At 43.5% G+C, this 12769-nt stretch overlaps 1 protein-coding gene across 2 annotated transcripts; it reads left to right on the top strand.

The window, feature by feature from the left end:
• Positions 1-8985: 8985 nt before the first annotated feature.
• LOC129821510 (otospiralin-like) lies at positions 8986-12529 on the top strand. 2 transcript variants are annotated; one of them, XM_055879183.1, is made up of 4 exons: positions 8986-9573; positions 11510-11623; positions 11834-11872; positions 12170-12529. In XM_055879183.1, exons 1-4 carry the CDS (start codon positions 9369-9371, stop codon positions 12370-12372), a joined length of 561 nt encoding a protein of 186 aa, XP_055735158.1. In that variant the 5' UTR covers positions 8986-9368; the 3' UTR covers positions 12373-12529. The 2 variants fall into 2 exon arrangements, with proteins under 2 accessions (XP_055735158.1, XP_055735159.1); XM_055879184.1 differs by having other exon boundaries at positions 9487-9573; positions 11523-11623.
• Positions 12530-12769: the final 240 nt, after the last annotated feature.

The raw sequence follows: 12769 nt of genomic DNA, 5'->3' as shown, positions 1-12769 counted from the left end.
GCCGTCTGCCCTTTCTGTCTCTGATGCTGTATTGTGAGAAAAGTGGTAATTGCTGCTGGTGTCTGTCTGGGAGTGGATGTTATTATTCTACACCATAGTTAATCATAGTCAGAACTGTCTGGCTGTTGAAATGCAGTCTGGCTGCTGAGTGACAGCGTCGTCGTCTTTGAAATCATGGCGGTCCGCAAACAATCGTTTTAAGTACTGTGCGGGAATGTATGATCAATCATGAGCTGGCGAATTCTGTACTACCATTAAAATAAAATGAAAACCAATTAAATCACTACTAACTTCTACCAAACCCTCCCCCAACCCCGTTAAACGGTATCTATATCATGCTGAAACACTCCACCCTTGGGATTGTTCAGCATGTCCCACGTACATGGCCTTTAATCTTCTCCCTGTGTAAGCTTTTCCATTTTCAGAATCTTCTCTTGCTGAACCTGGCTACCACAAAACATGAACAATCTACCATTTCCAATGAACTGAGCTAATTTCACTACCCCTACCTCTTTCTCTACGGCATTAGTTAGTCAGATAGGGTATCTCCCTGTGTTCTCAAACACTATCACTATTTCCACTCCAACACATTACTCTTGATTCATACCTTGGCCCTCTTTATGCTTTCTTTACAAGATGCTCCACTGCTTTCTGTATCACGATCTCTCTTACTATGTCTTTCTAGTACTGACCATTCCCGTCCTTGACCCTCATTCTGCAGCTCCATACCATCAGAACTGACACCTATTGCGTTCCCATTCCAGCACAGCTGTTGCTTCACCAACTTTTCCTTCATTTCGTCGGCGTCTCGTTGCATCATTGGTTAACACCATCTGCCACAGGTCTGATGACACCTAGCTGTCAACACGCAGAGTTTGACAGATTGATTGAACCGGATCGACTGGCTTGTCTCAATCTGATCAGAGTATATCATTAATAGCTCCCTCACAGACAGTCTGTACAAATGATGCAGATGATTGTAAACGCGTAAACAGACTTCTGATTTGTCCTACGCTGACACCCACAATGACAACCTTGTCAGACATTGATTAAGGGCTCGATTCAATCAGATCCGCTTTAGCCAACATCTGCATAGAGGTTGTTTTGATGGTGTTGGAGGTGGAACTACGTTAGAGCTGTCAAATCCACTAGTGGCTCCTGTCATACGTAAAGCTGACTGCACGAGTCGCACTACAAGTTCGAACACTGGAACGTGAGATGTAATCTACACCTCCATTAGAATGATATAAATTCTCATTATTTTAGATTTTAATGATTTTTTAATTTAAGCGTAATTATTCTATAAAGCCTACACATTCTCATTCTGAACTTCTAACACGAATGGGGTGGGTATGGCTTCTTGAAAATGATCGCAAGAGCAGCTGATCACTGCTACAGTTAAACCTCCCACGCCGCCAAAACATCCGCTATGTGGGCAGGGAAGTGGCTGTTCTACCGCCTTAGGACAGATAAAATAAATTGCTGCCCCCGACAAAACTAGAATAGTCCCAGTAAGAAAAGGACGTTGAAAATAAAATGTGTATTTTTTGACGACGTTGAAGTTATGTTCATTTTAGGTTCTGAATAAAATCTGAAAATATTTATTTTCCGGACATTGAAATAAGGTTCATTTTCGGTTCAGAATGAAAGCTGAAAATACCTATTTTAAAGATGTTGAAAATACTTATTTCCTCTATGTTGAAATCCGGTACATTTTTGGTTCTGATTGAAAGTAAAATAGACGTCTATGTTTTGGACCAAATCAAGGCCGGGATGGACTAAAAACCAACGTCCGTGGAAATCAAGGCAAAGTCCGATTAAAAAAACCGTACAAAAGGCGTCGGCATCGTTCCGTGCTTACTGAGGTGTTGCCTCAAATTGAATTTTATGAGTGCCAATCTATGCGGTAAACCTTTCCAGCCTCCAGACAGTGGTGAAAGGAAAGAGAAATCTGTTACCAGGGGTGTAACTTTCACTGGAGACGTGTTTTGTCAGTGATGTGTACACCGAGGAACTATTTCACCTCCACTGCGGTCCCGTCGATGTGAATAGGGGCGTGCTCTCTCCGTTGTCTCCTCAAGTCCAAGATCAGCTCCTTCGTTTTGTTGATGTTGAGGGAGAGGTTATTTTCCTGGCACCACTGCCAGGGCCCTCACCTCCCTGTATGCTGTCTCATCATTGTTGGTAATCAGGCATAGTACTGTTGTGTCCTCTGCAAACTTAATGATTCAGTTGGAGGCGTGCATGGCCACACAGTCATGGGTGAACAGGGAGTACAGGAGGCGACTGAGCACGCACCCTTCTGGGGCCCCTGTCTGGGGCCCCTTCCTACCTTCTCCACCTGGGGGAGGCCCGTCAGGAAGTCCATGACCCAGTTGCACAGGGCGGGGTTCAAATCCAGGGCTCCGACCTTAATGATAAGCTTGGAGGGTACTATGGTGTTGAAGGATGAGCTATAGTCAATGAACAGCATTCTTGAATTAAGGTATTCCTCTTGTCCAGATGGGATAGGTCAGTGTGCAGTGTGATGGCGATTGCATCGTCTGTGGACCTATTGGGGCAGTAAGCAAATTGAAGTGGGTCTAGGGTGTCAGGTAAGGGGGAGGTGATATGATCCTTAACTAGACTCTCAAAGCACTTCATGATGACAGAAGTGAGTGCTACGGGGCGATAGTCATTTAGATCAGTTACCTTGGTGGACATCTTGAAGCAAGTGGGGACAGCAGACTGGGATAGGGAAAGATTGAATATGTCCGTAAAAACACTCCAGCCAGCTGGTCTGTGCATGCTCTGAGGACGCAGCTAAGGATATAGTCTGGACCGGCAGCCTTGCGAGGGTTAACACGCTTGAATGTCTTACTCAGGTCAGCCACTGAAAACGAGAGCCCACGGTCCTTGGGAGCGGACCGCATCGGTGGCACTGTGTTATCCTCAAAGCGGGCAAATGAAGGTGTTTAGCTTGTCCGGGAGCAAGACGTCGGTGTCTGTGACGTGGCTGGTTTTCCCTTTGTAATCCACGATGGTCTGTTGACCCTTCCACATACAGCCTAGTTTTAATGATTGTGAATGTTTTACCCTGGCTTTATCTGCTACATGGTTCATGTTAGATCATTTTTGGGATGGAACGTTGGTGGAGCGCCACAGTGATGCCTCCGACAGAGAGGCGCGCTGGGAAATGACAAGCAAAATGTTTTGCTCCCCTGCCTTTGACAAGGTCGGCACTGCTTATCACAGGGCTGTATCAGCTCTCACCTAAAAAGCCCATATGCCACTGGTTGAGAGAAATTGTCATTGTTTTTGAGCAGAATTATGTGATGTTTTATGTGTTGTTGGGTGTGCATCTTGGTCAGTTTAGCTCAGTAAATGCCACCCTCGTCAATCTGCAACCATAGGCGGCGGCCTAATCCTGCCTGTTAACACTTTATCTGATTGAATCTTGGCCTAAGGGTGTGTTAGTAGTCAATAACATGGTGTGAAATTGTAGCTTTCTTTCAAAATATTTCTGGTAACAACTGTATCACTACAGCAGGTAAATCCCCCTGTTAAGAGAAAGTGGGGGAGAGGATGATGGAATGAGGAGATGTGAGCTAGGGGAGGAGAGGATGAGAGAATGGTAGAAGGAGAGCTGTTAGGGGACAGGGAAGTAGAGGATGAGTGAGATGGAAGGGGATGAGAGAAGAGGAGTGGAGGATGGCAGGAAGGATGAACAAAGAGGGGAAGAGAGAAGAGTCTGAATGAGAAGATGGTAGAAGGCAGGAAATATGAGCGGAAAATAGGATATATTGTCCCCTACCCCCGAATCTCCTTTAGAGGGCACTGGTCCTCTAGCTCAAAGAGATACACTGTGAATGCCTGCCTATATAACATGTCTAAACTTCCCTATTATCTTACTTTACTACCTTAATGTCTGCTGGTGTAGAAACATGACCAATACATTAGATAACATGGTGGTGGTGAAGGGTGAAGGACATTAATGACAGAAAGTCCTATACTCTAGTCTCTGAGAGACAGCCAGGCTTTGATAACCCTGATGAATGTGTGATCTGTTGGTAAGGACCTGTCTTTTTTTATTTTTATTAATTTTATTTCACCTTTATTTAACCAGGTAGGCAAGTTGAGAACACGTTCTCATTTACAATTGCGACCTGGCCAAGATAAAGCAAAGCAGTTCGACACATACAACAACACAGAGTTACACGTGGAGTAAAACAAACATACAGTCAATAATACAGTAGAAAAATTAGTCTATATACAATGTGAGCAAGTGAGGTGAGATAAGGGAAGTGAAGGCAACAAAAAAAAAAGGCCATGGTGGCGAAGTAAATACAATATAGCAAGTAAAACACTGGAATGGTAGATTTGCAGTGCAAGAATGTGCAAAGTAGAGTTAGAAATAATGGGGTGCAAAGGAGCAAAATAAATAAATACAGTAGGGAAAGAGGTAGTTGTTTGGGCTAAATTATAGATGGGCTATGTACAGGTGCAGTAATCTATGAGTTGCTCTGACAGCTGGTGCTTAAAGCTAGTGAGGGAGATAAGTGTTTCCAGTTTCAGAGATTTTTGTAGTTCGTTCCAGTCATTGGCAGCAGAAAACTGGAAGGAGAGGCGGCCAAAGGAGGAATTGGTTTTGGGGGTGACCAGAGAGATATACCTGCTGGAGCGCGTGCTACAGGTAGGTGCTGCTATGGTGACCAGCGAGCTGAGATAAGGGGGGACTTTACCTAGCAGGGTCTTGTAGATGACCTGGAGCCAGTGGGTTTGGCGACGACTATGAAGCGAGGGCCAGCCAACGAGAGTGTACAGGTTGCAGTGGTGGGTAGTATATGGGGCTTTGGTGACAAAACGGATGGCACTGTGATAGACTGCATCCAATTTATTGAGTAGGGTATTGGAGGCTATTTTGTAAATGACATCACCGAAGTCGAGGATTGGTAGGATGGTCAGTTTTACAAGGGTATGTTTGGCAGCATGAGTGAAGGATGCTTTGTTGCGGAATAGGAAGCCAATTCTAGATTTAACTTTGGTTTGGAGATGTTTGATGTGAGTCTGGAAGGAGAGTTTACAGTCAAACCAGACAGCTAGGTATTTGTAGTTGTCCACATATTCTAAGTCAGAGCCGTCCAGAGTAGTGATGTTGGACAGGCGGGCAGGTGCAGGCAGCGATCTGTTGAAGAGCATGCATTTAGTTTTACTTGCATTTAAGAGCAGTTGGAGGCCACGGAAGGAGAGTTGTATGGCATTGAAGTTCGCCTGGAGGGTTGTTAACACAGTGTCCAAAGAAGGGCCAGAATTATACAGAATGGTGTCGTCTGCGTAGAGGTGGATCAGAGACTCACCAGCAGCAAGAGCGACATCATTGATGTATACAGAGGAGTCTAATGGAGGTAATGACAGACGTGGTTTACTGTGAGAAGTGGAGATGTGTGTGACTATGATGCAGAGAGGAATGGGCAGTCTAGTGTTTTTGCTGCAGTGTGGAGCAGGGTCTCTGCTGAGTAAGGGAGGGTGTTAGTCCTTCCACCTTTATCTCAGGGAATGGCTTGGCCAGACACGCTGTTCACATTACATTGAGTAAATCCTTCAGCCTTTTGATTGACCAGTGGCAAAACATCACACCGTGCCTGTCTGGTGAGGAGCACCCTTAGCAGAGATGCCAACAACCGGATTCATTTGGTTTTCAAGGATACAGCTATCTTCAACCTAGCTTCCTTTTACGCTGAAAACCGGATGTGGAAGCTCCACTCAGGCGTCTTTTTACACTTGCTACGTTAGATTAGATGAGGAGGAGTGGGACACACAACCAATACAGGCCCTGACAGGTAATGGCTAGAGTAGAATGAGTGACGTCGTTTCCATGTGTTTGATGCCATTCCATTCGTTCCGTTCCAGCCATCATTAAGAGCCGCCGTCCTCTCAGCAGCCTCCTCTGGTGTGTACTGTACATATTGCAGTGGTTGATTGAATAAACTCCCTCAAATTGCTGATTGATCGCTGGTCTGATCCACTGCTATCTGAACTCACAACTCTTCTCTCCTCCTCCATCTTGTCATTCTGCTGCTTCATCGCTGCAACCTGCTCTCAGAGCATTTTGTATTGTTCTGTACTTAGATCCCAGAACAGGTCAAATGTTATTAGTCACATGCGCCGAATACAACAGGTGTAGACCTTACAGTGAAATGCTTACTTACGAGCCCCTAACCAACAATGCAGTTTAAAAAAATATATGGATAAGAATAAGAACTAAAAGTAACAAGTAATTAAAGAGCAGCAGTAAAATAACAATAGTGAGACTATATACAGAGGGGTACCGATACAGAGTCAATGTGAGGGGGCACCGGTTAGTTGAGGTAGTATGACATGTAGGTAGAGTTATTAAAGTGACTATGCATAGATGACAACAGAGTCGCAGTGGTGTAAAGATGTATATAGTCTGGGAAGCCATTTGACTAGATGTTAAGGGGTCTTATGGCTTGGGGGTAGAAGCTGTTGAGAAGCCTCTTGGACCTAGACTTGGCGCTCCGGTACTGCTTGCTGTGCGGTCTATGACTAGGGTGGCTGGAGTCTTGGACAATTTTTAGGGCCTTCCTCTGACACCGTCTGGAATAGAGGTCCTGGATGGCAGGAAGCCTGGCCCCAGTGATGTACTGGGCCATTCGCACTACCCTCTAGTGCCTTGCGGTCGGAGGCCGAGCAGTTGCCATACCAGGCAGTGATGCAACCAGTCAGGATGCTCTCGATGTTGCAGTTGTAGAACCTTTTGAGGATCTGAGGACCCATGCCAAATAGGTGTTGTCGTGCCCTCTTCACTAGAGATTACATCATCTGTGGATCTGTTGGGGTGGTATGCAAATTGGAGTGGGTCTAGGGTTTCTGGGAGGATGGTGTTGATGTGAGCCATGACCAGCCTTTAAAAGCACTTCATGGCTACAGACGTGAGTGCTACGGGTCAGTAGTCATTTAGGCAGGTTACCTTAGTGTTCTTGGGCACAGCCACTATGGTGGTCTGCTTAAAACATGTTGGTATTACAGACTTGGACAGGGAAAGGTTGAAAATGTCAGTGAAGACACTTGCCAGTTGGTCAGCACATGCCCGCAGTATGCGTCCTGGTAATCCGTCTGGCCCTGCGGCCTTGTGAATGTTGACCCGTTTAAAGGTCTTACTCACATTGGCTAAGGAGAGCGTGATCACACAGTCTTCCGGGACAGCTGGTGCTCTCATGCAGGTTGCAGTGTTATTTGCTTCGAAGCGAGCATCAAAGTAGTTTAGCTCGTCTGGTAGGCTTGTGTCACTGGGCAGCTCTTGGCTCTGCTTCCCTTTGTAGTCTGTAATGGTTTGCAAGCCCTGCCACATCCGACGAGCGTCAGAGCCGGTGTAGTTCGATTCGATCTTAGTCCTGTATTGAAGCTTTGCCTATTTGATTGTTCGTCGGAGGGCATAGTGGGATTTTTGATAAGCTTCCGGGTTAGTCCCATTTGTTGAAAGCGGCAGCTCTAGCCTTTATCTCAGTGCGGATGCTGCCTGTAATCCATGTTTTCTGGTTGGGGTATGTACGTATGGTCACTCTGGGGACGACGTCATTGATGCACTGATTGATGAAGCCAATGACTGATGTGGTGTACTCCTCAATGCCATCGGAGGAATCCCGGAACATATTCCAGTCTGTGCTAGCAAAACAGTCCTGTAGCCATTAGCATGATATATTACGTTTTGTATGTATTCATTTGTGGATGTCCATCACCCATCTCGTATCATATGCTACGATTTACAATTTGTATTATATGTTACGAATTTCAAAGCGTACAATATGTTATGGATTTGAAAAACGTACTATATGTTTTGAATTTGCTACATGTAGTATGATATGTTACGATTTCTAGCTAGGTGGCTAAAATGAGCTAGCTGGCTAACGTTAGCTTGGCTAGGGGGTTAAGGTTAGGGGAAGGGTTAGCTAACATGCTAAGTAGTTGCTAATTAGCTAAAATGCTATAGTTGTCCGTGATCTGATTTGAAGACACAACCTTTGGGTTGCTAGACATTCGCGTTAAATGCACATCCATCCACCCCGAAAAACCACTCTACTTTTGTTTTTGCATTAAGTAACCATCTGTCTTATGTAACCAAACATAACATATCACTCTAATTTGCCTAGGTACATCTAATTATGTCTAGTCTATGAGACCAGGCTGTTTCATCTCATTGTGTTTGTGAAGGTGTCAGTGAGAGGACACTGTTCATATAGAAGGCTTTCTCCGTCTCTGTACATAATTCCACTCCCCTCTCAATGATGAAAAAGCATTTTACACTAACACACACACACACACACACACACACACAGTACACACTCCCCATCTCTTTTACACATACGTACAGTACACACTCTCTCTTTTACACACACATACAGTACACACTCTCTCTCTTTTACACACATACAGTACACACTCTCGCTCTCTTTTTCTCTCTATCTACTTTCTCACAAACACACACACCTCTTATGATGTGTCCCAAAGCCTGGAAAAACAATTCAATTAAACATTGAATGGTTATTAAACACCAATTTAAACACCAGCCAAGCACTCAAAGCCTTGAATGAAGACTTGATTAGTACTGATTGATTAGTACTGATTGATTAGTACTGCTTGGCTGGAGTAAAAGGCAGCAACCCACCAGCCCTGGCAGGGGAAGTTTACCCAACCTTGGTCTAAACATCAGAACAGTAGCTCAGTCTCAGTCTCACATCCTGGTGCTAGCCTCCCCCAAAGAGAATAACAGATGGAAGAGAGAAATTACAGGATGCTCTCTCATGACCCGTGCCAGTCTCTGTTTGTCTGTCTGGTCTCTGTGTCTCATCCACTCTGTGGGCTCTTTCTCTTTTCCCACAATAAATCTGTTAAATATTAAAATACTGCAGCCGGCTGCTGTCTGGATACAAAGTGTGAAGAGTTCTGGACTGGCTGTGTACCGATCTCTCACAGCTCTCTCTCTGTCTCTCTCTGTCTCTCTCACTATCATGTATGTCTCTATTTCCCCCCTGGCTGCCTTTTCCGCCTGTCTATATTTTGATCCCATTTTTCTCCCTCTCTTCATCTCCCTTCCTGTTCTTTCGAAACAGATATGTTTAACCCTGAGGTGGTACACTGTATTTGATGCTCAGTGCCAAATGTTTATTCTTCACGATAGATTTCCTTGACGCTAAACCGCAGCTTGGACAGCATTTATAGTAATGCATGGTTGATGCTGTAGTCTACCTAACTAACGTTACAAATTCAGTGTTGTCAGCATTATGCCTAGAGTCAGGTAGTAAAGAGTTTGTATCATAGATCACTGTGTGTGCGGGTGTGTAAGGTGTGTGAGAGAGATCCAGTGAAGTATGTTGTGGTGGAGGTCAGACATACAGAGAGGAAGTGTGAAAAACAAATATGTCTGCCCTTCTTCTGTCTCCTCCTCACCTGAAGATGGACAAAAACCCCAGAGCACAGGACAGGGACCGTTCAACGGGTACAGACTACAGTACAATCAAAGAGGAGAAGGTAGCTGTAGTTTACTGTGGTCCTTGGCTCAGTCATCTCAATCAGGTAAGGTTTTCTACCTGATATTGAATATTTCTAGTATCATTTTATCTTCTCTACATTGGTTGGTTAGGTAGTGTACTCTAGACTAGGGTTTAGAGTCAATCCGTAGCGTGGAAGATCTACACTGTAGCTCAATTTAGATTTAAAGGCAATGTTCCTGCATTTGCGGATACTGCATGTTTGTATCATTTTTAAAATATATTTTTTTAGGGGGTGGTTCAGCTTTAATATTGCAAATAGATTGTGGCTTCTATGAATGTGATTGTCTGCATCTTTTATAATCCCCCATATATATATTTTATAAATATATATGTTATTTTAAATATATATATTGTTTTGAAATATATTTTCCTTTATTATTGTCCCCTCCCCTAATTGGAGTGAACTAATGAACAACAACACTTAGGCTTTTACTTCCAGCTTATTCACACTATATACATTTTACATTTTACAGACACAGTGCATATTACATGAGTTTTTTGTTTGTTTTTAGTCCCATCCTTCTGCTACCCTTAACCCCTCCCATCTATCGCTAAAGACTATCCAGTCCCATCCTTCTGCTACCCTTAACCCCTCCCATCTATCTCTAAAGACCATCCATATATTTTTCAACTGTGCTGTGATGTTTCACAAAAGTTCTGAACCTTTCTATTCTCATAGTTTCTACAAATTCTAAATTAAAGATGAGCATTTTTACTACGAGTACTTTTATATTATTGATCGATTGACTCTGACTTTCCGATCACCCAGTAGTGCTATTTGCAGAGTTAACTCCAGGTAAATGTTGCAATTCTTCAGCCATTCCTGAACCTGTGACCAAAAACAGCTACATATGGACAGTACCAAAACAAATGATCTAATGAGTCTCTTCGCAGCAAAATCTGCAGAGCTGGGATGGTTGTGTCCCCCATATATATGACATCCTATTGGTTGAAAGAATTTTGTATAATAATTTAAATAGAAAACAAAGTTTTGAAGCAGGCGTCATTTTGTGTATCAGTTCATAAACCATGTGCCATGGATTTGGTACGTCGAAAATCTCTTCCCAACTATTTTGCAACCTGTATGTCACAGCTGTCAATTTGTTGGTCCTTAAATGGAACTGGTCTACTTTTTTATTTATCACAATTTTCTTTAACCAATTTTGGCCTTTAATGCATGGCCGACAGGCAAGTTCTTTACTTTCTCAGCCTTCCAATTGCTTCTTCTATTTTTGTGGTAATGCTGCAATTAGTTGGTTGTAATTCTGGGTAGAGCAGACACTTCCATATATCTTTGTTAGCTGCATGTGTGATATAACTCCACCAGTCTTATTTATGATATCATTTACAAAGAAAATATAATTTGTTTGTTTTTCTCTCCAAAAAAAATAGTTTTAAAAAAATCAATTAGTATATTTGAGTTTAACCATAATATTTGTTGTAATATTTGTTCTTTCTTTTCTGGTGGAGTAAACTGAAATCGCAACCAATTTTCTATGGCTTGTTTTAAAAATAGCGATATTTTGGAGATTTAATTTTCAAATAACCAAAAGCGAGAGGTTGTAATCTGAATAAAGAGGAAAAGGCCATTCCTGAAGGCAATGTTCCCGCGTTCGAGGGACCGCATTCACGGGAAACGCTGCATATGTCGACTCAATGGGAAACTACCTTTCCATTTAAATTGCGCCACAACGTGGATCTTCTGGCTACAGACTGAATCCAGCCCTCGAGCACTTGTTGACTTGGTAACAACATTGGAAGCACAATAGACAGATATTTTCCCTTTGTATTTATTTCTGCCTTTACCTTTCTTCCAGTTTCTATTTTCTCTGAGTGGTTTGAGGAAATTAGTCCTATATAGTTCAAGGTACACTGAGCATTTTTTCTTGCTACTGTATCTGCCTGCATGTGTTTTTTCTGTGTCTCCTGTGACTGAATAGTGTTTCTGTGTCTCCTAGCCTCTCTGCCTAGTCCCTCTGTCCATCTCTGGATAGCCTTGTCTGACAGCATGCATCGTCTGCGTGTCTCAATGTTGGTCTTCTTCATACTCCTGGGATTCCTCAGTTTCACAGGTAGGTGAACACCTTTGAGTATATCACTCATAGGCTGTGTTTTTCACAGGCAACCCAGTTCTGATCTTTTGCCCAGTTATTGACAAAGGATCTGATCGGTCAAAAGACCAGAATTGGGCTGGCTGTGTAAATGCACCCATACTGTCCTAAAGTACTAAACTTTGACTTTGGTCTGACTCTTTCCATTTCCCTTCACTGTGTCTTATCCAGGAGCAGAAGAGACGGAGACTGCCACAAAGGAAGGCAAAGGTGAGCCAGAAAGAAGGATGGATGAATATGTTTTATTATAGGGCGGCAGGGTAACCACTAGGCTACCCTGGGGCGGCAGGGTAGCCTAGTGGTTAGAGCTTTGGACTAGTAACCGAAAGGTTGCAAGATCGAATCCCTGAGCTAACAAGGTAAAAATCTGTCGTTCTGCCCCTGAACAAGGCAGTTATAACCCACTGTTCTTAGGCCGTCATTGAAAATAGGAATTTGTTCTTAACTGACTTGCCTAATTAAATAAAGGTTAAAAAGAAATGATCATTTGATTGATTTTGTCCCTAGGCAGGGAAAAACGTGAAATGCCCAACTGGGCCCTGTGGTCGTCAGACTTCACAGGCTGGTTGCAGGAGCTGACTGCCCAGGCTGGTTACGATCGGATCCAGGACCTGGCCAGAACCTACTGGGCCCACTTCCCTATTGCCAGTTACCTAGGTTACGACAGCCCCGACCAAGACACAGAAGAATCTAAGGGGGTACCGGAATGAAGTTGGGGTCAAATGAAATCTTTGGAGAAGTTTTAAAATCACTGCCTTTTAACTATTGTCTGACTGTTGCATTGATCAAACTATACCCTGAACATATTTAGTAGCAGACAGGCATGCATGCACACACAGTTGATGCTATAAATCTCCTTTAAACAAATTGATGGCTTATTGCGCTTTTCTTTGTCATCTAGTCAAAGCAGGAAAGCTTGCAAAGTTATTATCTTTGAACAGTTTGATTCTCTTACATTCAGATTCTTGCATCAGAAACCTGACTTTTTGATGTAAAAACTGATCTTGCGTGACTTTGATCAACAATTTTGATGAAGACACAGCACAGTGTTGATTGAGTTGGACAGAGAGCAATGGTGGTGGACAGAAGGGGGGGGGGGGGGGGCAG

Source organism: Salvelinus fontinalis, chromosome 23, assembly GCF_029448725.1.
Source record: "Salvelinus fontinalis isolate EN_2023a chromosome 23, ASM2944872v1, whole genome shotgun sequence".
Classification (NCBI taxonomy): Eukaryota; Metazoa; Chordata; class Actinopteri; order Salmoniformes; family Salmonidae; genus Salvelinus; species Salvelinus fontinalis.
Note: the sequence above shows the minus strand (reverse complement) of the source record. Positions and strands in the feature narration are given on the sequence as shown.